This window comes from Rhipicephalus sanguineus, chromosome 2 (genome assembly GCF_013339695.2).
Source record: "Rhipicephalus sanguineus isolate Rsan-2018 chromosome 2, BIME_Rsan_1.4, whole genome shotgun sequence".
NCBI lineage: Eukaryota > Metazoa > Arthropoda > Arachnida > Ixodida > Ixodidae > Rhipicephalus > Rhipicephalus sanguineus.
The window spans coordinates 29,047,417-29,074,557 of record NC_051177.1 but is presented as its reverse complement, the minus strand read 5'-3'; the positions used below and the strand labels follow the sequence as shown (position 1 = coordinate 29,074,557).

Below are 27,141 nucleotides of genomic sequence, written 5' to 3'. Positions count from 1 at the left end.
GACAGCTCTGGAATCTAACGGCATTATCTAGACAGCCTGAAAAAGTGCAGCGAAGAGGGGCGAACAAGAAATTATTGAAGATTTGCTGAATCTTCGTCTCGAATAAAAGCCTTGAAGTAAAAGGATCCAAGGAAGGCCACGTGTCAACTTCCATTTAGCGTAGCTGCACGGAAACGTTTGATTGGGTAAGTAAAAGCTTAATGACGTAGTATGTAACTGAAAGAAGCACACAAATACAGAGATAAATATATTTTGATTCGGGACCTTGGCGAAAGGTCTTTTCCTTCGTGTTTTCGCCGAAGTTCTGCCTTTGCAACTAATTCGCGTGTCACATAATGCGGTAATGGTCTGAGCTTTTCAGCAATTCTCCCTAAAATCTCGAAAGCTCATTTGCACACAGCATTCTTTTTTTTTCATATACAAGCAAGCATTGTATTCTACGAATCTAGTTTGCATGCGATTACAACCCATTTGTTTCGAACTGTGCACTGAGATAAGAAAGGCGGATATGGTGGGCCAGCGCGCACTTTTATCGCGCAGATTGGCTTTCGAGACCTTAATCTGACATGATTTGTTGAAATGTGCAGCGCGTACGCACTCTTTTAAGTGTTTCTTCTCGATACTGAGTTTTAGGCCGTTTCCCGAATGGCCACGCAGCCTGAACTATTACAAGCTTAAACAATGCGTTGCTAAAGTCGTTGTCCGAGCTTATGGCTTAAATGCAGCCGTACGGTGAATAGGCAAGTCTAATAGTTCGGCTGATTCAAGGTGACATTGTAGCCATTAGTGCTAGCGTAGGTAATTGGAGAAAAGTGCAGAGAATTATTGCTTTTCACAATTCAAACGTTCATGGTTTGCCACAGCACAAGAGTGTCGTGCACGAGAAAGACACGGCCTGTTTTGAATGCAATGTATTGAAAGTAAGTCATTAATGACGTGTCCGCCCTTCACGTTAACTTGAATTCGAGCGTTTAGAAGAAAATTTCTTTGATAGGAAATGATCGTGGTGAAAGAAAAGTAGACATCGATCACGAGAAGAAAATTTTAAAAGAAAAACAAACGCCTATTTGACAATCTTGTGAACAAACCTCCTGCGTAGGAGCCAAAATATGTCTTTTTATTCTGTTTTTAAGGTTTTAGTTTCGTGGACGATGCCTGCTTTTCACTGCCGTCACTTTAACTTGTTGGCTTCCATGAATATAAAAAGCGTCGGAAATACTGTGCCGATTGGATTGAATCACGTCATGTGAAAGGCAACAGCGTTTTTTAAGCTCCAGTGATCTTAACAGTGCTTCGAGCCTGTCGCCAAGCAACTCCTATTACAAAGCGGGGCCACGCGCTCATGACGCAGATAATTAAACGTTCGTGCTTGTCGCCACCATTTCTCATATATTTGGCAATTTCTTTGAGCCCCACTACATCCAAAGTGTGCCTTCTGTTTCTTCGCCAGACGCCGCTAAGTATATATTCCATTATGCTTAGACTTTCGTCATCATCGAAGATCACGTAACAATATTTTTCGCATCCATTGCGCTGGGCCGTCCTTCAGGCTGAAGATGTCGCCCGAGTTCAGGGACTCAGCGCCGCCACCTGAGGCCACTAAGACAAAACTGCCGACCAAGTGCTAATAAAGCTTCTCTCTCTCTCTCTCTCTCTATTGCGATTATTTCTTAATGACAAGCTTGTGCGAACAGCACAACCTTCGAATTATACAGCATGCTATTATTTAGCAATAATGTCGCATGGGGAGGTTGACACAGAAGCAACAAGAACAAGAAAAAAAAGTGCTTTGTGGGAAAAAATGACTCCCACGGTAAATAGGACTCAATTAGGACCCAAGTAGGACTCAAACATAGGAAAAAGATGTTTTGTCAAGTTTACTTAAGTAAGAGAGACATATTTATAGCACACATCGTCGTTACCAGCGTGCCACCTGGCCTTCGGTTCGCACTCCTGCCAAAATCTCATTCTTAACTTGAACTATAGTCGGATACAACTTTAGAAGTCCACCGCGTTTCCTTCTCAAATGCGGACGCACACAAGCCAGCACCAACAGGCGCGCACTCCGGACTGACGTCATGAGCCGGACGGCCGGTGACTCCGCCTTCGGAGAGCATTGCCGAGAGCGTGAGTGGGACTATTTCTTTATCCGCGGAGGCGATCGGCTACCGCGCTTCGGCCGTGTGGGCTGGGCCTCTCCGGAATTCTTAACTTGTATGCGATTATAGGTGCGAGAGTCGTCAACGTAAATCTGCCTTCCTGAACAATATTATAGCGTGCTAACTTTCTTCGGACAAAATATTGGCGCACATTACACTTACTTATTACACATGCTACACTGTAGCCCGACATTAATATAACTGAAGCTGAATTCGCGGCAAGGTATAGCCCGCGGAGCACGGCCTGGCTGTGAAGTAGCATGCCTCCATCAATAACACACTTGAAGTAGCATTTCTTCTGAACGTTACTGTGCATGAACTTAAGCTAGTAGCTGTTGGTTCTTAATTTTCCTTCTGCTTTGGTTGGATTCATGGTCCGGTGGTTTATGTTCTATGGTAGGCAGTCCTCCCGCAAAGGGCTCTTTTCTGTTAAATAGTGCTGCTAGGCAACGAAGCCAGCTTGATGGCAATAGCACTGAGAGTAAGCGCTTTGAAAAACAAGTCGAGGGATAGGTTATGTACCAGATAACGCTCCCGCTCCACCAACTACACGTAAATTTATTCTCTTTCATTATTCTTTGATTACTTGATTGATTCCGATAACTGAAAGGTCCTGATGCCAATTGATCGATCTCTATAGCAAGGGCTTGACGCACTGTAGCGCGATCACATCTGACAGACCATTGCGCGATCACATCAGGGTGGCAAGAACGGTACAGGAAAAAGACAAATGAACGGAGATTAATTGGTGTATTTCCATAAAATCATTGGGGAATCTTATTCTCATTAGGCAACTCGAACGTAAAAAGTTGTTTCACTGCATTTCTAGCCTTTGCCCTCGAAGTGGTGGGTAACAGACAGGAACTTTCGAAGCTGAATCTATAGACGAATGGTAGGAGATTTTTGAACAGTGAAAGAGACACACAGATGGAGAAATACCGGCCCAGCTTGCAAGGCTAGCCCGCACGAGGAAAACGCCCAAACCCAACCAAACATCTAAACAACAAGTTAACCACACAACCAGGGCTGCTTGTGTGGTTGTGATTGTGGTTGTGGTTGTGATTGGCTCCAATCATCTATTTCGCTCAACCTACCCGCCTTTCCCATATAAATTCTCCTTTTCTCCCTCTCTCATACATTGTCGTAGTTCTAAGTGCAGTGTTTATTTGTTCATATAAGATAATAAGCCACTTGCATGGAAGTACGAGACTCCAGCAAAAAACAAGAAAAAAGAGTCCGTTTGGGCTGCGGAATACAAATCAATCTGACAAATGCGCCGTTTTTACGGGTCTCTTGTGGGCTGCGGGACCACTGACAGCTGCGGAATATAAATCGGGTGGCGACTAGTGAGGCCTGTGGGAAAGCTACGATGAAATGAAAAAACAGAAACCTACGTGAAGACATAAATTCGAAGCGTATGGGTGGCCCGAACGTTCCGAAATAGACAGAAAAGTCCTCGAGGGAAGTAAATGTAAATAAGCAGCCGGCTTTACAATCGATACCATTTCAACAAATAAACAAGATCACGTACAAGATTGCACATACACCAGCACTTGGCAGACACAATAGGCATCAATCAGGTAAAGCGACTCAGTGAATCCAGAAACCACTCCGAATTCCTTGCGGGATTTTCTCGGCTCCGAAGAGGCGAGGTGAGCATACACAATGTGTTTATTCTCGAAAACAGTAGTGTGGTTTGGAACACTTTACTCAGTTTTTTATACTTAGACCTGTATGTCGTTGAAGTGTAAAAGATGTACTGTTGCTGAACTTCTTGAGTCTCGCTTTGCATTGCAGCGCTTTCTGAACAAAAAACAACAGTTTTTTGTTCGGAAAACGATCCAATATCACGTGCAAATTTCTATAACAAGTACATCAAACACTGGAAAAAACATGGCTGATCCCTCTGTCATAGGAATCGGTATAACACGAAAGTGAAACGTGTCTTCACAAACGTAGTTGAGCGTCTGTTGTGCATTCTTTCGCCCCAAGCGCGAAGGAATGAGTGCTACAGCAAGAAATTGTAATGTCACGCGAAGAACGGCAAGCAGCTCGAAACTTCCAACGCGCTGCTCAAGCAGGAAGGGCGCACGGAACGAACATACACAGGATGAGCGCGAACTAACTGTCACAGTTGTAACTTATTTCTGTGTGAACAGCGCGCTCCTTTCGCAAAAGCGGCCGCTGCAGTGAGCGAAGTGACCTTCGTGCTCTCAACGCAAACTTTCGGTGAGAGCACAAGACGTACACACCACCGCCATCACGAGATAAGCCGCGCACGAGCGACCACACCCTGTAGATGCGCGCGCTCTTCACGCTCTTCGAGCCCTTCGCGTCATCTCTCTAGTGATAACAAAAACACGCTGATGTACCACCGATCTCTGTTTACCGCCACCGGTAAATGGTGTATATAAATAGCTCGCCGTTAGCATGGCAAAGAACGTGCCGTCTGTGGCCGAATCGTTTCGCGCTCCGCGCTGCGGAGCGAGGGGTCGTAATTTCGACTCCCGGTGACGGAACTTTTTCTTCTGGTTTTTTTTTCTTTGCCAACTGTTACAGAAATACGTCAGTGGAGCCGTGGTGGTCCCCGGCATAAAACACTTTAGTGTTAAAAAAACGAACTTTTACGAATCTTGGTGCAGGAAACCTGGACAAAGCGAGAGAGGTAAATGCCGGAAAAAGCAGCAATGAATTTACCAAGATCATATAATTATGAGTGAATGTTTAGGCATCCCCGCGTTTTTCAACGGTGCCTTCAAGTTTCAAGCTCATTGCCCAGCTGCTGTTAACAAGCTGCAACTTTGCAGCCGTCCACGTTTGTAGGCGTGTAAATACAGATCAAGAACGTATATTCAAAAATTTTTATATTATTTGCATTTTTTGTTTGTCGCACGGTTTTCCACGCCCAATATTATCATTCTTAAATGTATGGGTGTAGCCACATATATATATTTTTAAAGCTGCTTCCACGGACTGTGTAACTTGACACTGCAAAATCAGATGGCAGGAATCCGCCGCGGGGATTTAGTTCTTTGGTCACTCATCGAAGTCTCTACGATGTGCTGGGCCCCAAGCCTTCGATAGGGAAGCGATAAGGGCCGTCGCAGTAGCATGTCTGTTTCATTATGTTTAATGCGGAGGCAGATTGCATATTCACATTGCGCACTGGAAGCAACATCCTTAACCATGCACGGCCAAATAGCGGCGTCAGAATCACTGACCCCTCCCTGAACTCTTTGTCAAGCACCTGTTCCCCCTGGTTTAGTGCAGGAGTGACCCTCATTTTGCAATAGGAAAAAATAAACCCCAAAAGACAGGAATAGAGAGAGATTTCCGGACAGGCTTAGATCTGTACGCATATCATTGCGTCTGTTGAAACACTTTCGACTCTTGAGTCATTAAAATACATTAGTTACTTTCTTCACCACACCCATTAGGAGTGGCGCGCCAGGCGTACTGCAGGCAAACCTCTCCAGTACTCAGTAAATAACTTATCTCCCTATCCGTTCACTATCGTTGTCTCTCTTCTTAAGGGGTCAACTAACACATCAGAGCAAGTTTCCACGCCGTCTGGTTAGCGGTGCGTGGCAGATCGGTGTCGAAAACTTGCAGCACGGAGAGAGAGACTTATTATGGTAGAAAAGCTGATAGGTCGGCTTGAATCAATGTTCTGGCCTGCTACTCCACGCTAAGGAAGGGGAAAGGGTGGAAAAGAGATGAATAGGGAAGGTTTTGCATATGATTATGAAGGTGGCGATGAAACACAAGCTTGGATGCCCAAAGACTCTTCACAGTCTCTTGTCCAGTTCAGTCTCGTGCAAGAATTTCGTTGAGAGCTTTGAGAATATTTAGCTGATGACAAGGATCAGGCGAACGTCCCGACAGTGTTTTTTCCGATAATTGTTGACTGACAAATTTCAACAAGAGGTCTGTCAAACGATTGTCTTTGCATAACATGTCGTGGGCAGACGCACGAGAGTAGTTAAGTGGTGTCAGGAGTAGCACATTCCTCGCGTTTCGGACTAGTAAGGTATAGGTAACGAAAAGTGAACGCCACACCCAGTCTTAAACTCTGCAGTAAGTTTGTACTAGGCTATTTGTCACTATAACGATGTAACTAAAGGCGAAAGAACGAATAATGATTCTGAAGCTTAGGTGCTATGCTTAACCCTCATTTCGCTGGTTCTACCTATAAGTCGAGACCTAAAAAAAATTGGGGGGCACCAAACCGATGCCTTCATTTCGTACCGTACTTAATTTGGTGAAGTGCGCAGAATAATTTTGGAGAACGCCACTACTCGAACTACAATACTGGCGCCAATAAAAAAACTACTAACAGCTATGCGGTCAGCACTCACGACAGCCGTTCCTGCGCTTCCTATAACATGGAAAAGATCATTTAGCGGCCTTCCCTTTAACGAAAGATAACTTTTTTTGTGGAGTATGCGGGAAGCCGGTCAGGCATGACCGGCGCGCTCTGATGGCTACGCCCCGACCGCTTCATTAGGACGGAAACAAAGACTCCTGCAGACCGCAGGGAAGAGCTGGTCTTTCACTCATAAGAGCCCACCTAGCCTTTCCCTGACCCGACAAAGAAATCTTGAGTGAGCCTTCTCGTCCTCGCTCCTCTGAACAACTTTTCTTAACGAGCTCATTTGTCTTGCGGCTCTGCCGATATTTCCAACGCGAGATAACGAAGCATTGAACGTGTACTATGAATCACGGGAAGGTAACAATGTCATATTGGTGAGTACTGTAACAGTGACTGTTCTTTCAGCTAGGTTTCCTTTTCCCGTGAGGACCGGTATATTCCCTCAGTATTTGGATTCGTTAGCTACGCCTGCAAATTTCCCTATCCTTTCATAAGTTCCAGCGTAGCAGGGAAGGCATAAAACACAGGTCGTTTATTTTTACATATACAGTTTTCGTGGACTTGACTATAAATGAGAGGTGGGCGACCAATACAGGGAGCGAGCGATAAAAGAAAGTCCAAGTGGTTATTGGTGAGTCACAAAAGCGCAAATAAATGGATTTAATTGATAAAACCGTAACTTAGGATAATTTTTGGTGGAACTGGCTCACGTTCAGTTTTATCAAGGTTTAAAAGATGATATTGATTAGCGTATTCCCAAGGTTAGTAATATTAGGTTGCTAATTAAATATTAAGTATGCGCCAAGAACCTCCATCTGTCTCCGTGAAAAAGGACGTTTATAAATAAGCATACTAGGATGTCCTTTGCTTGGATTTGTTGCTTCTTTTTACAACGTTGCAACCGGTCTTATAGAACAAAGCCAACCATCTCCTGTGAAATACTGACGTTAAGTGTGGAATGGCTCAAGCCGCTTCTAAGCTGTTGAAACGCGAATATGAGGAAAAAAAAAGAAGACGGCACGTACGAATACATATTGCATACGTTTCTGCGTTTCGGCCGGGCCCTGGTCCCGGTAGAAACGCCAGTAAAATGTCTTCCTAAGTATGCCAAGTATTTGCTTTTATTCGGCTATGTCTTCTCGGGAGCCAGGGAAACTTTTTTATGCTTTGGTCAGAAAACCAAGCGAAACAGATTTCCGCTGCATCTTTGTTTAGCAAAACTGATGCAGCATTGGGAGCGTTAAGCTTGCCAGGACGACCAAAACTACCACGACGTGCTTAGGCTAAGTGCATGAGTCTGTTCTAACGCGATAAGCTCTACAGGTAAACCGGTGAACCGGAGTTAATGCATACGAAAGTCTGTTAGCTGTAAGCTTCAGCTTTACTTTTTCGTTGCTAAGGTTACGTTTGTGCCTAACATAAAAGCGTTGTGCTCTCCGTTTTAGCCACTCAAGTTCCCACTCTTCGCAAATGTTGTGTAAAGATAGCAAGAAAGCGAAGAGGCGAGCTTTTGTGAAAGAAATCCAAGAAGCCTTACGCACTGCACTTGCTGGTAGCGCTGGTGCATGGGGACAAGTGTGCGCCATAATCTAGGATGATAAGTTGACACGTGGTCTCGCAAGCTCTTGCATGACGTGGTATCCCTTATCTTGTAAGGCTCGTTCACACATGCGACTAGCAACGCTCGCGCGACCAAGTTAGTCGCAAAGCGACTGGCCGCTTTGATCGCAAGGCCACTACTTTGGCTCAGTCGCTCACTGCTCGATTTTTCAGTCGAGCGACTGCAGTCGCAAACCTCTGAAGCAATAAGATGCGCAGGAACAGAACGTCGGCTTATTTTGCGGTGCAATAGCAACGCTGAACAGACGTGAATTATGTGTGGCGACGGGTATAAGCCGCACGCAGGTGAACATCGGTCGCCTTGGGTCGCTTTTTGGTTGTCGGTCGGAAATGGTCAGCGCGACCAGCGCTAGTCACATGTGTTAGCGAGCCTGTATAGTGCTGAATTTTCGAGCATGATTTAATGTAACGCACTATAAAGTAACGCTTGTACGTATATGCATAGCGGTGAACAACGCTAGCGCACACCATCTGCGTGCCACTTTCGTCGAGATCGTGGTTACAGCTGCCAGGTCTAATTACATAAATGCGCCTCCCTTTTCAATGCACGGATATATCTTTAACAGTCGAACGAGGACTCCTGCGGGCGCCGTGTTTCATAAATTGGTCATTTACGTATACATCGCCGCGCATTTTGAATCCCCGTCGATTCGAACGCAATGAAGAGATTAGTACGCGGGAATATTTACACTACACTCTAAGAAAAAAAAGAGTCAAAAGAGGGTCACGGCCGCGTGATTCTCTTCGGGTGTCCATTTGACCCCTTTTGGAAGGTACAGGCAGAGAAAGAGAGTTCGCAATTCGACTGGAGTCACGGGACTCTCCTGAAGCGCGTTTCGATTGGCAGCGCCGCCGTATACGCCATACATATCGCGCGCTTGCCCTTTGGCGCCGTTGTGGCGCGTTGGCTCGACGACGGAGGCGAGGCAACGCGCCACAACGGCGCCGGGGTGGCGTGCTGCTTATGTTTTCCTCTCTGTCTCCTCGTCTATTGGAATGCGTTGCGTGTTGGTTGCACGGGTTGTGTGTGTTCTTGCGCGTCTTCGGTGGTGTTGGTGTTGACGCCGGCTCCGTGCACGAAGTGACGCGGTGACGCTTGGAGGACGGAATATTCCTGGAGCTGCGACAGGAACAACGGGCGCCAGTTAACGGTGAGTGTACTGCTTTCGTTGGTACTAATTATACAGCTTTAGCTGGGCGTCTGCAGCAGCTCTGCGGAAGTTATCTGCCAGCCATTTCCAACAGCAGCCTGTGTCCGCAGGGCTGTTGCGGATGCCCAACTAAAGCTGTCAGTTAACGAGTTGCCACCGCTATGCGCGTTGCTGTGCAAGCTCCCTTATAGTGAACGATGCAAACAATTATCAAGGGTCATTTTTGCTGATCGCACGTTGTGTCTGCGCTACTGAATGTGCAAGATGTCGTTTTGAGATGCACTTTAGTCTACTTCATAACATTTCCATCGACCTTGAGTGTGTAGCGTGCTTCGGCGCGTGGGAACGTGAAAAAAAAATGCCTGTGTACAGAACGCTCAGACGCACTATATATAATGGTTTTTGTTGGCTTAAAGACGGTAGTTTGAGGTGCAGATATAGTACGGTGCTTCCAGAACGTATGCGGTCATTCAAGTTGGACACGCTTCACCGGTAAAGTGAAAAAGCTCTAGACTTTCGACGGCGCCCGTTGGTGCGGCCGCGGCCGTGCACTCTTCCCTCGTTTCTGTTTGCTGTTTTCGTGATTTGCATACACTGCGATGACGTTGGGCGTTATTACAGAATCGAGTGAGTGTGCGTGATTGTGGGAGCTATGTGCGGTAATTCTAAAATATGGCATATCTGATCTCGACGTCAAAAAACTTGGTTCCTGACCATGCCTGTTTGCATTTGTTGTTTTGTTGTTAGCCTTTATTATGTCTGTGTGAACCACTCATTGTGTAGGTTTTGCAAACGTTTACTGCAATTTCATTTTCTCATCATAATATCACGTTCTGCTTTTCAGATACCGTTTTTCATGGTGCTCACGCTGGACAGGAGCGACAAACTAGCAAGCCACAAGTCTGATGCCTCAAGCCGTCACCACTTTTTGATTTATTTTTAATCACAAGGAATAAATATGGAAACATGATGGCGATTTCTGCTGTTCATTTAGCACCTTATGACACTGTGCACATCACAGTCACACATTTTGGCTGGCTATACTCATAGAAGCATGTAAATGAGGAATACCCGAACTTCTTAATTGGAAATCACAGACCATCTTTTCGCGCCTTTCTATATAACTTTGCTGGAAAATATGTGTTGTTTTGACGAGTTTTATTAAAATAATGCTAAAACTGAACTATTCCTTTTTTACAGTCGCTGGGCAGAACGGCAAGTATTATTGGACTTGCTTAAAATGAATACTCCACTATTTTCAACAGTAATCGCGCAAAAGTAGAGCAAGGATCAAATGAGTAGCTTAAAATACTTGTGGAGTCGCTTGATGCTTCGGTGTGGGTCCCTTGACCACCCTAGGAGCGTTACCGGCAAGAGTCGTCTGACTCCCTATAAGTGGTAACGTGATCCTCCCGATAAGAGTCTTTCAACTCTTCCTAGAGGGTCGGGGGACTCTCCTAGAGCGAGCCGACCCTGACCCACCAAGAGAGTCACCGTGACTATTTAAAGAGAGTCGTATACGTGGCAAGTCAAAACTCTCCGAAAAGAGTCACGCATACTCTTTTTTTTCTTAGAGTGTACGATGAGAGCCGGGGCTCACGGTGGCGCAATTAATCGAAAGGGGTTTCTCCATATGCACACACATACAGGTCGCTTACGCAACGTAATGGCCCAACTACAGCGTTTGTACCGGACCGCCCTATTTCCGCGGTTCGCTTATGCGGGAGAGGTGGAGAGGAGAGACAAGCGGGCATACCGGCCACTCATCGAGGGGAGAGACTGGTGGCGAACGACGTTAACCGAGCGCGAGTTGAAACAAGTATAGGGAATCGCTAAACGAGCCGGCAGCGCGGCAAATGGTCGCTCTCTTCCACCAACCTTTTTCAGCCGTCCGCTCTCACGATATATCGGGGAGTTTGGAGACAGCGGGGAGGAACGGAGGACAGCGCCTATTTCGAGACGACGCAAAAAGCGCATCATTATAGCACGCGTTCCAGTACGAACGGCGGCCGCACTAAACGTCATAATGGCCTCCCTGCGCACAGAAAGTGCATGCGGGCGCCGTGGGCTGACGTCGCATTGCGACAATGACTATTGTGCTTTCGAAGCACGCTGCACCGTCGGTTAACCGCCTTTCGACGTGCAGGAATGCGCGAGCTCTGGCAACGGGGATTGTGGGGGGTCTAGGGCTCGCTCGCGCGCGAGAATCACGCATGTACGTGAGCGGACGGGCTTCAGAGATGCGGCATTTCTAATGTAGATGCAGCCGACGCTGTGCCCTTGCTGTCGACGCATCTCACGCGATGTCGGATAACAGCTGGGCAGACAGCGGCTTGCTCGTTAATATGGCTTACTTCTGCAGAAGAAAGGAAGGACGTAACAAGTACCGGCAATTAAAACCCAGCGCGCTACACGCTTTCCTGCTTTTCTCTCTACTCCTTAAGGCTTAGTGAAAGACTAAGAAAGAGGTATATGGACATTCGCAGATTGCGTTGTCTGCTCTGTCAGGACTCATCTCTGACAGAGGGAGTCTGTACGCGTTTTGTGAGCTTTCTTGAGAAAGCTTTATGTTGCCATAAAGTGGTGCACGGTTTTGAAAGCTAGCGGGCGGTGTTGAGAGGCTTGTTTCGCTGACCATTATTGTTTTTGTCTGTACTTGCGATGTCACTGTGAAAACGCTGGCGGCCAGAAAAAGAAATATTTGCCGACGTTACGGGTTGCGGCAGCTTAACATGCCGCAGCGAAAATATGTTGTTACTTACAGCGCCGCACCGTTTTTTGAACTCGTCACTTGTAACCTATAAGCAGTCATTGTACGGTCTCATTGTGAAATGGCATGAACAGGGGGGGGGGGTAGACAGAAACGGTTTTCGGGGAGTGTTCAACCACCCTTTATGTGTGTTCGGGCGTGAGTTTGTGTGCATGCACATGCAAAGTTTAAAAATCGCCTTTTATGCATCATTTGGCTTCCACAGTGCTGCACACATTTACCAATATCTATACGTTCGAGATTACGCGGGTTTCGCGCCCTCAAGCGCGCCGTTGTGCAGCCAGTTGCTCTTTCAAATAGGAATGGCACGCACGTACTGCAGAGTAAAGAAGAAATGAACTTACATTAGGTTCTCTCAGTCTATGATCCGTTTATTTTTTCAAGGGCTTAAAGAGAAAACGAAAAAGAAAGTAAAACATCGGTGATTGTGGCACTACAATGGAGCAACAACGCAGAGTGAAGCGCTGCACTAAATTGCGCTCACCAAATCCCAATGGAGTTCTGAAATTACGCACGGCAGCGTGGAGGTGTGGCACTCTCGCGTAAAGGAGGTTTTACATGCAGTTCTGTCGCAATGGTGGCACATTGTTTCCCTTTTCTGTTCGTACGCAAAGATAGTTCAGCCGTGAATAGAAGGCTCACTGGCTTCGCGCGGGTTGACCTCCGAGAGATACAATAAGTACTGCCGTGAGGGAGAAAGAAAGAAAGAAAATTTACGGCTTGAAGTGCTGTTTCGACTAAAAGAAAGTTGTGTCGTAAGTTTACGTTACCGCGAAATGGCCGACGAGGCTTTTCTTCTCAGAGTGAATGACGTAAATGTCAGGTAAGATCCACACTGAGACTGTTGGGAGGCCTCACGCGATGGAACAAGTTACGCGAAGTGTGTAATGGCCCCGAAGGTATCTGGGAAAAGCTAACGTCTGCTCGAGAGCTGTGGGTCTGCTCGAGAGCTACCTATAACAAAATGATGCGGATTGCGGACAAGATGAGTCAAAACGAGGCGGAAAGAGGGTATAGGGGTTGTGGGCCGGTGTTCAGCAACAGAGGAGTCGCCAGAATACGAAAGTAGGAAATGGAGAAGGGAGGGTGTTCATTGCTCAACATTACCAGTGCGAAAACCTTCGGAAGTATCGGCCTGACGGATGGGGTAGATGTGGTTGTCTGAGGGGCAACACCCGGAATAAAATGACGCAATTTTTTACCAACCGTTCCGAGACCCACTTCCTTCACTGTCTGTACGAGCAAGGCGCCGGTAAATCCTGCCTTTTCCTTTTTTCCCTTTCTGCTGCAGGATCATTGAGTTCGGTGCAGTGTTCTGCCGCCTGGGACTCTTTCACCTGCTGGCCACCGACGCTGGCTGGAAAGGCTGTGCGCAAGCCATGCACGGACATCATCGCCTCTCTCGACCTCTCCTTAGACATCGGAGACGCTTCGCTCGACACAGGTCTGTACCGCGGTGGCGGCCCTTCACAAATGCGTTTCTATACTCGAAGTATATGACATAGCCCAAGACTTGTGACGTTGCTGTGGCCATTAGTGATGCTAGCTAACACTTTCAGCGTGACGTATAGTCTTAGCACAGTCATGTACAATCGAAATGCGAACAAGTTAGAGTTAATAAAAACACGTTCATTCGCTCTTGTTTCCGCCAGTGCATGCAATGTCAGGATGGTTTCAGCTTGCACGCTCAATGTGAGGCCTAAGCCATCGCGGGCAACTACATAATTAGCGGTCCGAGATAGTGCTCTCGTCCTATCATTCCTGAAACCCATTCTACTTCGTAATTTCTTGTTCGCGTTTCGTTTGTCCATGAGTGTGCATAAACGAGCCGTTATAATTGGGGAACGAACTAAGACGTGATATCTCTTTTAAGTAGATTAAAATGCTCGTTTATGCGGGAATGACACCGGTGGTTACCCGCAGATTCTGAAAACTGTAAGGATGAACAAAAAGATCTACTCGAAGACTGCGCATTTATCCAACTACGAATGACGTCAGTCCATATGACTGCGCGATTGTGTCTGAGAATGCATACATGAATTAACGGAAAACTTCGACGCCCAAACAAAAATTGCGCACAAAAGAAATCCCTTAGCCACGGGGGACACTCAAAAGGAACCCGCCGTGGTAGCTTAGCACGTCGCGCCGCTATGCTCGAGGACGTGGGTTTGATTCCCGGCCACGGCAGCTGCATTTTGATGGAGCGAAAGGCAGATACAACTGTGTACTTAGATTTAGGGGCATGTCAAAGAATCGCGGTTTGTCGAAATTTCTGAGCCCCCCACCACGGCGTCTCCCATATTCATATCGTGGTTTTTGGAGGTAAAACCCTGACAGTTATTATTACGCTCAAAAGGAGAAACCGATAGGCTAGTTTAGTTGGTAGCACATAACTCAGCAGTAGCGCGAGTAATCACACGGACGGCAAAGAGGGACACGTTTGCATGATCGCGCGGAAGCGCAGAAACAAATAACATCTTGAGAAAACACCGCAAGCACGACAATCCCGCAGAAACAGCCGCGCCGCAGGCAGAAATTTTTTCGGTACACCCAATCGCACCCTTTCAGCGTGACACCATTGTGCTCTTATCGCCAAATTGAGTCGCGACAGGAGCGCTCGTACATATACGTATAGCTAGTTGGTAACGGAAGACAGAACTGACCGGATCTTAGCGTCAGTGCATCGTCACGCATGGATGCCGAGCAGACATCGATTTCCGCGCTGCTTACGTTTTGGCGACGCTAGTCGTAACAACAAACAACGCGAGAAACGAACCGGACGGCCTTAAGGAACACATTGGCGGTGAGCATTGCAGCTGTTGACAGACGCGCAGATGGGGGATCTGCTTTCTAGGATAACACGTCGCTAAGAGGGCAGACATTCGTAACTGACTATACCACAGCAACCCAATATGAGAACGGTACGTTACATTGACTCTCGCCAACGTGTACACTGACTCGCTAAAAGGGTGTGCAAATGAGCTAAAGAGCCAGCTAACCAAGCGGCCGAATCTATCTATACAAGAAGCTCTTAGCGCGTGTCACGGATGGTTATCATCATCCATCGTCCAGTTCTACCACACTGGTCATCTGGGCTAGACACCCGCAGCCTTTGAAAGCTCTTTTATCATCTATCACGTCAGAATAGTTGTAAGGCCATGGGTCGAATTCTCATCGTTTATTTATTTATTTATTTATTTATTTATTTATTTATTCGTTTGTTTGTTTGTTTGTTTGTTTGTTTGTTTGTTTGTTTGTTTGTTTGTTTGTTTGTTTGTTTGTTTGTTTGTTTGTTTGTTTGTTTGTTATTTATTTATTTATTTATTTATTTATTTATTTATTTATTTATTTATTTTACGCGAGATCGTTTTGTGTATCGCAGGTCACCTGCGCCAATAATTATGTTCGTTTAAAAGTTTTATCGACGCTCGCATTTATAAGAATCAGCGTTGTCCTAACCAGTTTGCGAAAACGGAAACCGGGACAAAATTCAGAAAAAAATATTTTCTTGACTGCAAAGGCTTGTCGTGTAACCAAATGCATCACAACGATCTCACGCCTGCTTTCACGAAGCAGCTGGACGTTAAGGAAGCGTTTGCGAATGCAGGGCCAGAACTTGCACTCCCGAAGTAGCCTACGCATTCTAGAGTTTCTTAACAGGAAACATAACGCAGCAGGCGTTTACTTACACACTATTTTTAGAATGAAAATGCTTGTTACTTAAGACCATGGATCAGTGCTCGCAAGGGAGTTATTTGGCTACGGTGCTTCGCAATAAGCAGGCGAGAACCAAAGATGATGAGGACCACCATCCACAGTATTAAGGTGAAAGCCTCAGATGCCTCATCAAACTCGAAAATTGACCGTCGGCGTCGCCAACACGAGTGATGCAAAAAGTCATCAGGTGACGTGATCATGACGCCACATAATGCCAAATTTTATGACGTCATTATGACGTCACATCACATGACGTCCCATGATGACGTCATCACACAACAGCGTCGCTTACGCAAAGGTGGGCCAATCATCACGGAGGCAGCGCGAAACCAGTTGAGGTGCAGAAAACTTGCAACGTCAGGGATCCTGGAGGCAGTGCAAAACCACGTTAGGTGCGGAAAGCTTGCGGAGGGTGGCGGGGTAGGATCCACGCATTGACTGAGAAGAAAAACAAGTTGGCTTTCGCCTCCGAGTCATCTTAGGCGTTATGCATAAGGGACCCTGCGAGTTTTTCTTATGAACGCACAACTTTCTGAAGTAAGGCGTATGGGGTTAATAATAATAATATCTGGGGTTTAACGTCCCAAAACCGCGATATGATTATGAGAGACGCCGTAGTGGAGGGCTCCGGAAATTTTGACCACCTGGGGTCCTTTAACGTGCACCTAAATCTAAGTACACGGGCCTCAAACATTTTCGCCTCCATCGAAAAAAGGCGTATGGGGTTGTTCGTGTATTCGCAGACCTGCGCAAGAAAAGTTCACGGCTGGCCAGTTCATGATAGTCGTGCTTGAATATTTTACCTATCCGGCTAAAATATTCAGGCAGTAGCTCACAACACGCTGCATGGCATTCGTAAGGCGTGTTTCGCCCGTCCACTCAGCGGTTAACCAGAAACGAGCGAGCAGTTCGCGAGTGTGACAGTTGGGCCTCGTGGCTCTGTCGAGCAGTGAGCGTGGCTATGCGGTCTATGTGGGCGTGGTGCTGTCTGTAGATGCGGATGGCGATTTCCCGTAGTCCACACTCGTACATTTCTCATGAGCTGGCCAACGTAAAACTTGCCAGCGTGCATGTCACAGGGTGAGTGGCTTAGGGAATCGTTTTTTTCGGTACGGACTAGCAAGGATAATGCAATTCCCTTATTCCTTGCTAATGACATGTGGATGTGCGTTGAGTTAAACATCTGCGGTGCGTAAGTGAATGCCACTTTTAGTTCTACGAGTGTTTAAGTACAGCTGTAGTTGCTCAGATTTTTCTTTGCTAAATAGCGTACATGTTTTCTCGCATATAAAGAACACTGAAATATAAATATACGTACATATTTAAACGTATGCAGGCTTGTTGCTGTGACATTATCTGCTGCCTTGGTGAGCGCGGGAGCTTTTTTTTTTTTTTTCTTAACATACTGTGCCAAAGAACATATCTTACGTAAGCAGAAAGATAATAGGCAGTTTTAGAATAGAGTACGCAGGAATAGCGTTCGTTGCGTACGTACGCTGCTTGCGTCACCTAACGTGCGTACCCAGCAGGATAGCGTATGACGCATGCGCAGGAGCGACAACAGCTAACGCAAAGCTTCGCATACCCTATTCTAAAACTGCATAATAATAATAATAATAATAATAATAATAATAATAATAATAATAATAATAATAATAATAATAATAATAATAATAATAATAATAATAATAATAATAATAATAATATTTTTTTTAGGATTTTACGTGCCAAAACCACGATATGATTATGGGGTACGCCGTTCTGGAGAGCTCCGGATATTTCCACTATCTAGTGTTCTCAAGAGTGCACTGTCATCGCACAGTACACGGGCCTCTAGCGTTTCGCCTCCATCGAAATGTGACCGCCACGGCCGGCATCGAACCCGCGACCTTCGGGTCAGTAGCAAGCAGCAAGGTATGCGCCGGCACAGACACTCGCGAATTCGGTATAACAAGACGCAAGTGATCTGTAGAAAAGTAATGTTATTCGTGTTGATGTCTATCAGAAAAAAAAACTCGAAAATACAATAATGCTTTTCGCGATGAAAGCATTCCATTATGCATATCCGAATACAGCTATTATATGGTTATCAAGATGATGTGTTGAGGAAAGCAAGAACAAATATTACGACGTATTACGAACAAGTCGATGGAGGTGTGCAGGCACGAGCAGAAACAGGGAGCTAGACATGAGGACATCAATCATTCGATATGACAGGGACCTTTTAAAAAAAAAGCTCAGTATCTGCGCCTATTGTGGAGGCGCTCGTAAGACATAACTTCAGATCAAACTCAAGATATGCCTTGTCTTGAGCGTCCTGTATGCGTTATCTCCTTTCAGACTGTCGGTGTGCGATTTTTCAGACGTATTCTCTATTCAATATTCAAATATATTCTGTCAGCTTTCTCATCGTGATTTGGACGTTTTCTCAGGAGCTCAGCGCGCTGTAAACAAGGTCAGTCAAAAAGAAAGGAAGGCGTCCAATCAATACCGTGCTTCTCAGGACTCATGATCACATACAAAGCCGGTTTGGTATGAAGGCTTGTGCTTGATTCCGTCGGGAAGAGAAGAGCTGTGTTAGAAGAAGGTAAATCACACTCGTGAGCATGCAAATACCGGCCTCTCTACTGCCACCAAAAGTAGCGCAGAAGCAATGGTTGCAATTTTCTTCCAGCAATATCGAACTCTATGCATTGGAAACCGCTGCTATATCCTTCCAAGACCATTCCTACCTTGATATGGACATCTTTAAGTATTCTCAACGTGAAAACTGGAATGGTTCTCAAACGCTATTCAGTAGGATTTTATCCCGATGTTTGTGGAATCATACATATATCACAGGGAGATAAATTCATTTCATTGATTTTTTATTTACTATATGCTCCCACGAAACGATCTATCTGCTAAGATTTCAGGGCAGGCTCCTCTGCATTATTTCGTGGACTCCGCGAACAATTCGTTGCTCCTGTAATAAAACCATCGAGCAACTTAAAAACGACATGCTGTTGCATTTCAGCGGTTGCGAATAAATGACCGCACTATTGGAAATTAGCGATTGGATATAGCCACTCTAAACGCTCACGACAGTGTCGATTGTGTTGCCATGACATGTCAACTCCAGATGCAAACGGGAAAGCGCCCCACGCTTGCACACCAACGCATATCGGCCCAACGAAATTCGGCTGTACTATACACCTTACTCACTTGATCTCTGGATTTACATCTATAACACGCAGCCTTTCGCACGGATTAGCGCGATTCTGCACCGTGCGCGGGATGGCTGCAAGCTTCTGACTGAAAGCATCGTCTTCTTCACCAATCTTCGCTGGGCTTTTTAAACGGCAACAAACTCTTCTAAAATTTTCTGAAAGGATTCGCGTGGATGGAGTGATCGCCGCCATATGCGCTAGGCTTGCGGTATATTTCGGGGGAGTTACCACCAGTCATCCAACAAGGAATGTACGGCGAGGGAGACAAAGTTTAGATCAAGGGACTTGTCATGGAAAGTTCTGTGGTCAAAATGATGGCTGCAGCGACATCTCCCGTTCAGGCATCGCTTATCGCTTTAAATCTCCACATTGTTGCAAACATCTGTCTTTACTTTAACTTCGGGTGAACCTGCCATGACGGCCGAGAGCCCCTGCCGATGTGTTGCAATTGATTTGTTACCTCGTTGAAGCTTCGGAGAACATGTACCTCTAATGAAATGGCAATAAATTTCGTACATAGTCCCACTGAAACCTACGACAAAAGGCTGGTGACATTTTTCTCTTCACCCTTCATTACCATAAGATTGGCCAAGAGCTGTCGGTACTTCAGATTTTGCATATCGGTTTCACATAGTTCACCTGAAAAAAACTGTCGCTACTACACTGCGCAAAACAAGTCTCCTGATACCTAATTTGCTAGCGTTACTTAGGTGAGTGCAGCTGGATATTCATTCCAGCCTCGAGGGACTACAGTCGACGGATCGCTTCTTGAGACACCGTCGGTCCATTCGTGATTCCTAAAGTACTTTGCTCAAGTATAAATTTTTATGGATGACGGTATAAGAGATGTGATCCGGCTATTGAAGCAATCGGTTATTACCTCTAGCATAGCAAAATCGCAATACGGTGAGACCATAAAATAGGAACTGCGGCGCAGACTTCAGAGCGGGCTGGTCTGAACTGTAGCCTACGCTCGCGCCTCAGTAAGATTTGGCAAGCAGCCTGTTAGCTTGGACCGGGAGATTTATTGCGAAACTGCGTCCGCTGGCTTTCAATTTCCATTCTGCTATAAAAGAAAACAAGAAGTGCGGGTCCTCTTCCTACCTAACTTTCGTTTGCGAAAGAAGCACAGAAAGGCATTCTTCAAAAACATATATCTACGCGGGGAATAGGTCTTCGGATTGATTGGAGATCGACGGCACTCTGACCTTCCGAACTAAACTCGCGAACGTGCTCCCAGGGGATCTCGTTTTTCTAGCCCGGGACGGCTCAAAGAAGATGTGCACCTGAGAGTGCATTATTTCAGGTTTGTTTCTTGTATTAGTTATTTAGTACTCTTTTCTACGCCTGCTTTCACCGAAGCATAGACGCTCTCCGCTGATTTAAGAAGCGAGAGCTTCAGAAATCAATGAAGCGCTTCTTTGGCCTTGCACGCTCTATAAAAGCGTGCGTGCGTGCGTGCGCGCGTATGTATGTATGTATGAGTGTGTGTATGTATGTATGTATGTATGTATGTATGTATGTATGTATGTATGTATGTATGTATGTATGTATGTATGTATGTATGTATGTATGTATGTATGTATGTATGTATGTATGTATGTATGTATGTATGTATGCATGCATGCATGTATCATGTATGTATGCATGTATGAAAACGTTCGTATTTATGCACCGTAATAATAATAATAATAATAATATCTGGGGTTTAACGTCCCAAAACCATCATATGATTATGAGAGACGCCGTAGTGGAGGGCTCCGGAAATTTCGACCACCTGGGGTTCTTTAACGTGCACGTACATCTAAGTACACGGGCCTCAAACATATATTTATGTACCGTGTATGTGTGATACACACACACACACGCACACACACCGTGTGTATGTGTGTGTGTGTGTTCGCGTGTGTGCGTGCGTGCGCGTGTGTGTGTGCGCGCGCTCGTGTGTGTGTGTTCGTGTGTGTGTGTGTGTGTGCGTGCGTGTGCGGTGTGTGCGCGCGCGTGTGTGTGTGTGTGTGCGTGCGTGCGTGTGTGTGTGTGCGCGTGTGTGCGTGTGTGCGTGTGTGTGTGCGTGTGCGCGCGCGTGTGTGTGTGTGTGTGTGTGTGTGTGTGTGTGTGTCTGTGTGTGTGTTGTGTGTGTGTGTGTGTGTGTGTGTGTGTGTGTGTGTGTGCGTGTGTGGTGTGTGTGTGTGCGTGCGTGCGTGCGTGCGTGTGTGTGTGTGGCTGCCACACACTCGCACACCCAGTACACTACGATGGGCGTGTCTTCATCTCTCCGAAAGAAATATTAAGCGCGAGGGAGGCGGTGCGAGATTTGAGCGCGCAGCGAACAATTTATTACATTCCGTGACGGCGCGAGATCAGAATGATTGAGACGGCGTTCGGCTCCGCCGCGCCTGTTACGCCGTGTGGGAGTGGATCGACTCTTCTCTCCACGTATCTCTAGGTAGATATTTGCCCGGGCGCCACTTCACGCGTCAGAAGGCAGGAAACGAATTCCTTTTTCCTCCTGGTGCCGGCATTCTTGTCAAATAAACGAACCTCGCTCGACTGCGGGAGAAGCGAAGAAGATTGCTTACCTTTCTGATAAACTACACGCGCCGTCCTGTTTTCCGCCTGTTCACTTCAGCTTTTTTTACAGCTATGTTCATTACTCTGTTTTAACAGCGAAGCTGTTTAAGCTTGAGCTTCGTTCGTAGTCGTTCGCACAAAACTTGGCGGCTATGCGCCACAGAAAGCGGGCATGTGCTAAGCAGCTCCTAGGATAACATAGCTTTGCATAGTATAGTTTAGCAAGGAGATGGGAAAGAGAAGTGCGGCTGAAAAGGACTGACGTTGGGGTGAGGAGGAGGGAATGGAGGAGAGAGGGAAATATAAAAAAGATAAAAAAGAAAGAAAGAAAGAAAGAAAGAAAGAAAGAAAGAAAGAAAGAAAGAAAGAAAGAAAGAAAGAAAGAAAGAAAGAAAGAAGAAAGAAAAAGAAAGAAAGAAAGAAAGAAAGAAAGATTATACAAAGAAGAAGATGCGGAAAGACGTAAAGAAAGAAAGCAACATAAAAGAAAGAAGAAGGTGAGGAAAGAACTCAATCTGCGTTCGCCAGGTGACGGCGCTTGCTTGCCAGCTGCGTTGTTTACTTAAATTGCAGAGGCGTGGAACTGACTTTAATTTTTTTATTGGTTATTTCGCTTCTTATATTGCGTGTCTCACGTTCAAATACAGAAACCAATAATGTAAACGGGCACGCTACACGCTTGATTAATCGCGCGCAAGTCGCGGAAGTAATTAGTTGTCAATATCAGTGTTTTCGACTTAGGCACTTATTATGGCCGGATGAGCGATAAGTTTTTAATTGGTCGTGTTAGAGTTTTCACATCACAGCGGCTAACTTTGAAGCAGGAAGCGTGCGCGGCAAATATCAGAGTCAACTTCTTTTCCTCTGGAGCCTGTGTACAGAGTGTAATTTTCCGTTATTCTTTCGTTGCGTTCAACTTCTAAGCGGGGTAGTAAGATAATTGATCAGCTTCACGAGCGTCACTTGTTCTGATGAAGGGAAAACAAGCATGGCACTGTTTTCTGATTATATTGAAACAATATACGCCGCGCTGACCAAGATTAGTCCCGTTCGCTCCAGATTACTGTGTGCTCTTCGGCACCCCTAAAAGTTTCTGCTGTCTCTGCCATAGCACGCTAACTAACAAAGATTAAAGGAATACTGACAGAAATACCTTGTATCTTGTTTTTTTTTTTCTGTTGCATTAGGCAGCTAACGATCCACTTGTCACGACTGGAAACCTCGCCTTGACAAGCGACGGTCAATTATTTGGATGCGTTTTTATAGCACTCAGTCGCTGTTTTGTTTTGAGAGGGCACCGATAAAGGTGGAACCCCCGGGTGGCTTTAAAACACAGCTTATCACGTAACCGCACAAAACAGTGACGCGTACGCATGAGGGCCGCGTTGACAACTGCGGAAGAGTGCACACGCGAGAAGCATATATAGCAGCCAACACAAACTCATGACGTAGGTGGTTGCTGTTTGCTTACAATACAACAGTTGTTATCGATGTCGCGAGTTGATCTGTTTAGCATAAGGTTGCGCGAATAACACTATAAAATTGATTTTAAATATGTTCTAGGCTATAGTTTTGCTGTTATTTTGTACATCAAGTGTGCGTTTGTCCACACAAATCTGTCACAAGTTGGAGATTATAACCCAAGCATCGGGTCTCTGATCTTTGATAGCCGCACAGCAATCCCTTAAATCACCGCGTACGCTAGGCCAACTAGTTCTGGACTGCAATGATGCTCATGAACTACACCACGATGTTGTACTGCAGTGGCTACCAGCTCACTGCGGCATAGGAGGTAATGTTCGTGTTGACTCCGCTGCCAGAGCTGCACATCACGCTACATCGGAGAAAACTGACATTCTTTACTCAAGAAAAGACGCGGCGACTTTGGCATCTGCGTTCGCGAGGAATCTGTAGCCATAGAGTTTCCTACAATACTTACTAGAGGGAACTCTGGCGCTAGTGTCTATGGGAGCTGCAACGCATGACGCTTCAGCCAGCATGGGAATGATGGGTAGTACACAAATTTGTCTAAACTTCGTACTTTCGGCTCCGTTTGGCGCCGCGTCGGCTGCATCCGCTTTGTCAAAAAACGAAGTTCAGCAAAAATCAGCAGTTTCACTTCGCCACTTTAAATTCTTTAGGCTCAGCAATTCAAATCTGGTCACGAAGTTCACAACGGTCTATTGTTTTATCCGAAACGAACGCCAAAACACAGCAATAAACAAAGCCGCAAGTACGTTTGAAGCCGCAAGCACGAAGACTAGGCAAATTTGTGTACTACCCATCATTCCCATGATAGCTGAACGATCGCAGCGCCAGAGTCCCCTCTTGTTAATTTTAGAAAACTCTATGTCTGTAGCGAACAATATGGTGTGATGCAAGTAACAATACTGACCGCTGAACAGAACAGACCCAACGTGTAGCTTTTTTATTCCACAAGGACTAACCAGGCAAGATGAAACGTGCATTCACCGGCTGAGACTAGACGTTGCCTATACGAAATACTTAAAGAACAAGTTCAGGCAGTCGGACTCACCCACGTGTACCACATGTAATACTCGGGAAGACTTAAAACACGTCTCCTACAGCTGTTCCCGTTACGACGCAGGGCGACAGATTCTGAAGGCAGCACTTCATTTGCAACGCGGCTTGAGCTTGGAGCTGCGGCACCTTCTCGGCCCGTGGCAAGACAGCGGTTGTGCGATGCGCATCACAAAAGCGCTGTTGGTGTTTTTGAGTAACACTCGACTTAACGACAGTTTGTGAATGTCTCTTTTGTGAATATATATGTTCACATATATGAATATGAATATCTATGATTATTTGTGAATGTATATGATCACGTATACACACTATTCGTGTGTATATGTAATAATTGTATAAATCATAGCTATCACCCGACACCTGGAGTAGCAAGCCAAGCGATAAACCAGGCTAACATCTCCCGGAATTTCATTGAAGGTTATTATCTCTCTCTCATGTCACGATATATCTCGCCTTCCGAATTTTGTGTCAGTACTCCTTTAATGGCAGCCGAAACTCAATCAAGACGCAGAAATATCGCCTTAATACGCACACACGAGATCTTGCACAGCGCGACAACACGTAAACGCTTTCAGTTGCCTGAATGGTACACGAGAAATTTTGTTTAAGAAAGCCAGTTCTGTCAAAATGAAACAAAGATGGGGAAATCAAATGAAATCTCATGAAGTGGAGAAATTTCCATACACATGCGGGAGAATTTTCTCCTTTGACAGAATTTCATCCGCCGTAGAGATTATAGATACGGAGCTCGTATCTATAAAAACATCTCAGACTAGAAGAGAAAATTCTAGCCGGTACTACTGATACGTCAGTACCGAAGACAGGAGTAAGCACACTCAGGAACGAAAAAGCTTAGGGAATTCAGCCATTCAGTAATAATTAATGAAATTAGCCTACCTCATCATTTTGATTTCACGTACTTCAGAATATCCACACAAATATATTAAATGTGAAGCATATCTATCTATCTATCTATCTATCTATCTATCTATCTATCTATCTATCTATCTATCTATCTATCTATCTATCTATCTATCTATCTATCTATCTATCTATCTATCTATCTATCTATCTATCTATCTATCTATCTATCTATCTATCTATCTATCTGCCTACGTCTGAGTGCTCTCATGATCGCCTCCTCAACTTGGGGTAGACCAAGATAGGCATAGGAGGCTAAGAGGATTTCACAAATATGACTGTCTGGTCATCACATGAATAACGTGAAAATCCTGCCCCGTACATCGTCAAACGCTTTCCTCCGGACACGTGTGGCACATACTCGAATACCATGGTCCACGGTAATCGGGTATGCGCCACAAGTGATTGAGAGTTTATATCTACACAGGAACGGCGCGAACAGACATTGGTACTTTAAATGCGAGAGCGTTATGAAAATCCGACAACGGCAGCGTTGACCCGACGAATACGAAGAATAAAAATTAGGATCCCAGCAGGAATCGAACCCAAGCATTCTAGCATTCTGCGCGGCAGTCAGGCATTCTACTACAGAGCCACGACAGGTCCAGAAGTGCTTTGGAAAAACACCCTATGCAGGCGTAATGTCGATGCAATGTCAATTGTGGTTGTGGTGCTGGCTATCTCATTTTATAACAAAGCAATAAACACTTCATATGTACTCCCACGATACAGGCGTCGTGTCAGGTTAACGTCTGTGGTTCCAGTGTTGGTTCCGCGTTTATAGCAGTCTAACAAGCATTACAATTGTATTCCGATGATTCCGCGAACTATATTCAAGCATTCTACGACCCCGGAGGAATGCATTAACGAAAGTTACATATGATATTCACATCATCGCACCGTAAAGTGCACTTCGTTGCAATAATATTGACGTATGTGATATAACGTGAGCGCTGACGTTACTTCAGACCATAAATTACTCTTTAGACGCCATATTAATGAGCATTAACAGACAATAATGCCGAGGAAAGCATAGGGGACGTTATTAGTAGTAAATGTACGGTAAATGTGAAGAAAGAAAAGTGGACGAAAAGATAACTTGCCGCGGGCAGGGACCGAACCTGCGACCTTCGAATAACGCGTCCGACGCTCTTTCACGTAGTATGCGAGGGATTATTGGTCAGCTGCCAGCTCGTAATCAGTTCACGTGCTACGTGACGCCAGCAGGCAGAAAAAGAGTGTTCCACACTCGCCGTCATGGCTACCGGCGGCGCTGACTGACGCTCCCACGTTTAAATGTACATATATACGCCATAAAGTGGACGGGGGGATGACCGCCGCGGTAGCTCAGTTGGTAGAGCATCGGACGCGTTATTCGAAGGTCGCAGGTTCGGTCCCTGCCCGCGGCAAGTTATCTTTTCGTCCACTTTTCTTTCCTCACATTTACCTTACATTTACTACTAATAACGTCCCCTATACTTTCCTTGGCATTATTGTCTATTAGTGCTCAATAATATTGTGTATAGCAAAGCAAAACGAGCCCTTAAAATTTGCACTTCTTTAGACGCCAGTGTTATTGACGTGCCTGATAAGCACACGATGTGCACACAACTACTACACTTACAAAAAAATGTCGATCCACCTCGTAACGCTTAGCTTAAAGCAAAAAAATGCAACATAGAACTACTTGCTGACTGCTTCGCATGAAACCGATTCGCACAAGACGTGGGATGTGCCGAATTGTTTTCCTCTAGCATTTTTACCCATCTCGGGTGAACAAAAATATTTCTCTTTTAACATATCTATATGCCCAGTGTCCTACACATAGGACGCTTAATGAGGCTTGCTTGATGTGCTGTAGGTGGCGCTAGTCATCAGCTAAATAAATAGCGATGTTAGAGTGCATCAAAGAAGCGTCCTATATGTAGGGCACTGGGCATATATGGGTAAAGAACGTTGTAGTAAAGCCGGCATCACACAATGCAACAGAGAGCAACAGAAAAACTAAGCCTACGAACCGAAGTCGGTACGATATCAAAAATTTTCACCCCAGCATTCCTTAAGCAGGGCGGCTTTGCTGAACGCCGTCAGAGGGCGTGGGCCGTAG

The 27,141-nt window shown here is 45.6% G+C and overlaps 1 protein-coding gene across 1 annotated transcript in view; it reads left to right on the top strand.

The window, feature by feature from the left end:
• The window catches only part of LOC119382622 (corticotropin-releasing factor receptor 2), a 193,607-nt gene that overhangs the window by 91,010 nt on the left and 75,456 nt on the right, over positions 1-27,141 (top strand). Inside the window, exon 2 of the mRNA XM_037650408.2 lies at positions 13,364-13,516. Within this exon, the coding sequence (XP_037506336.1) occupies positions 13,364-13,516 (153 nt within the window). The remainder of the gene's footprint in view (positions 1-13,363; positions 13,517-27,141) is intronic.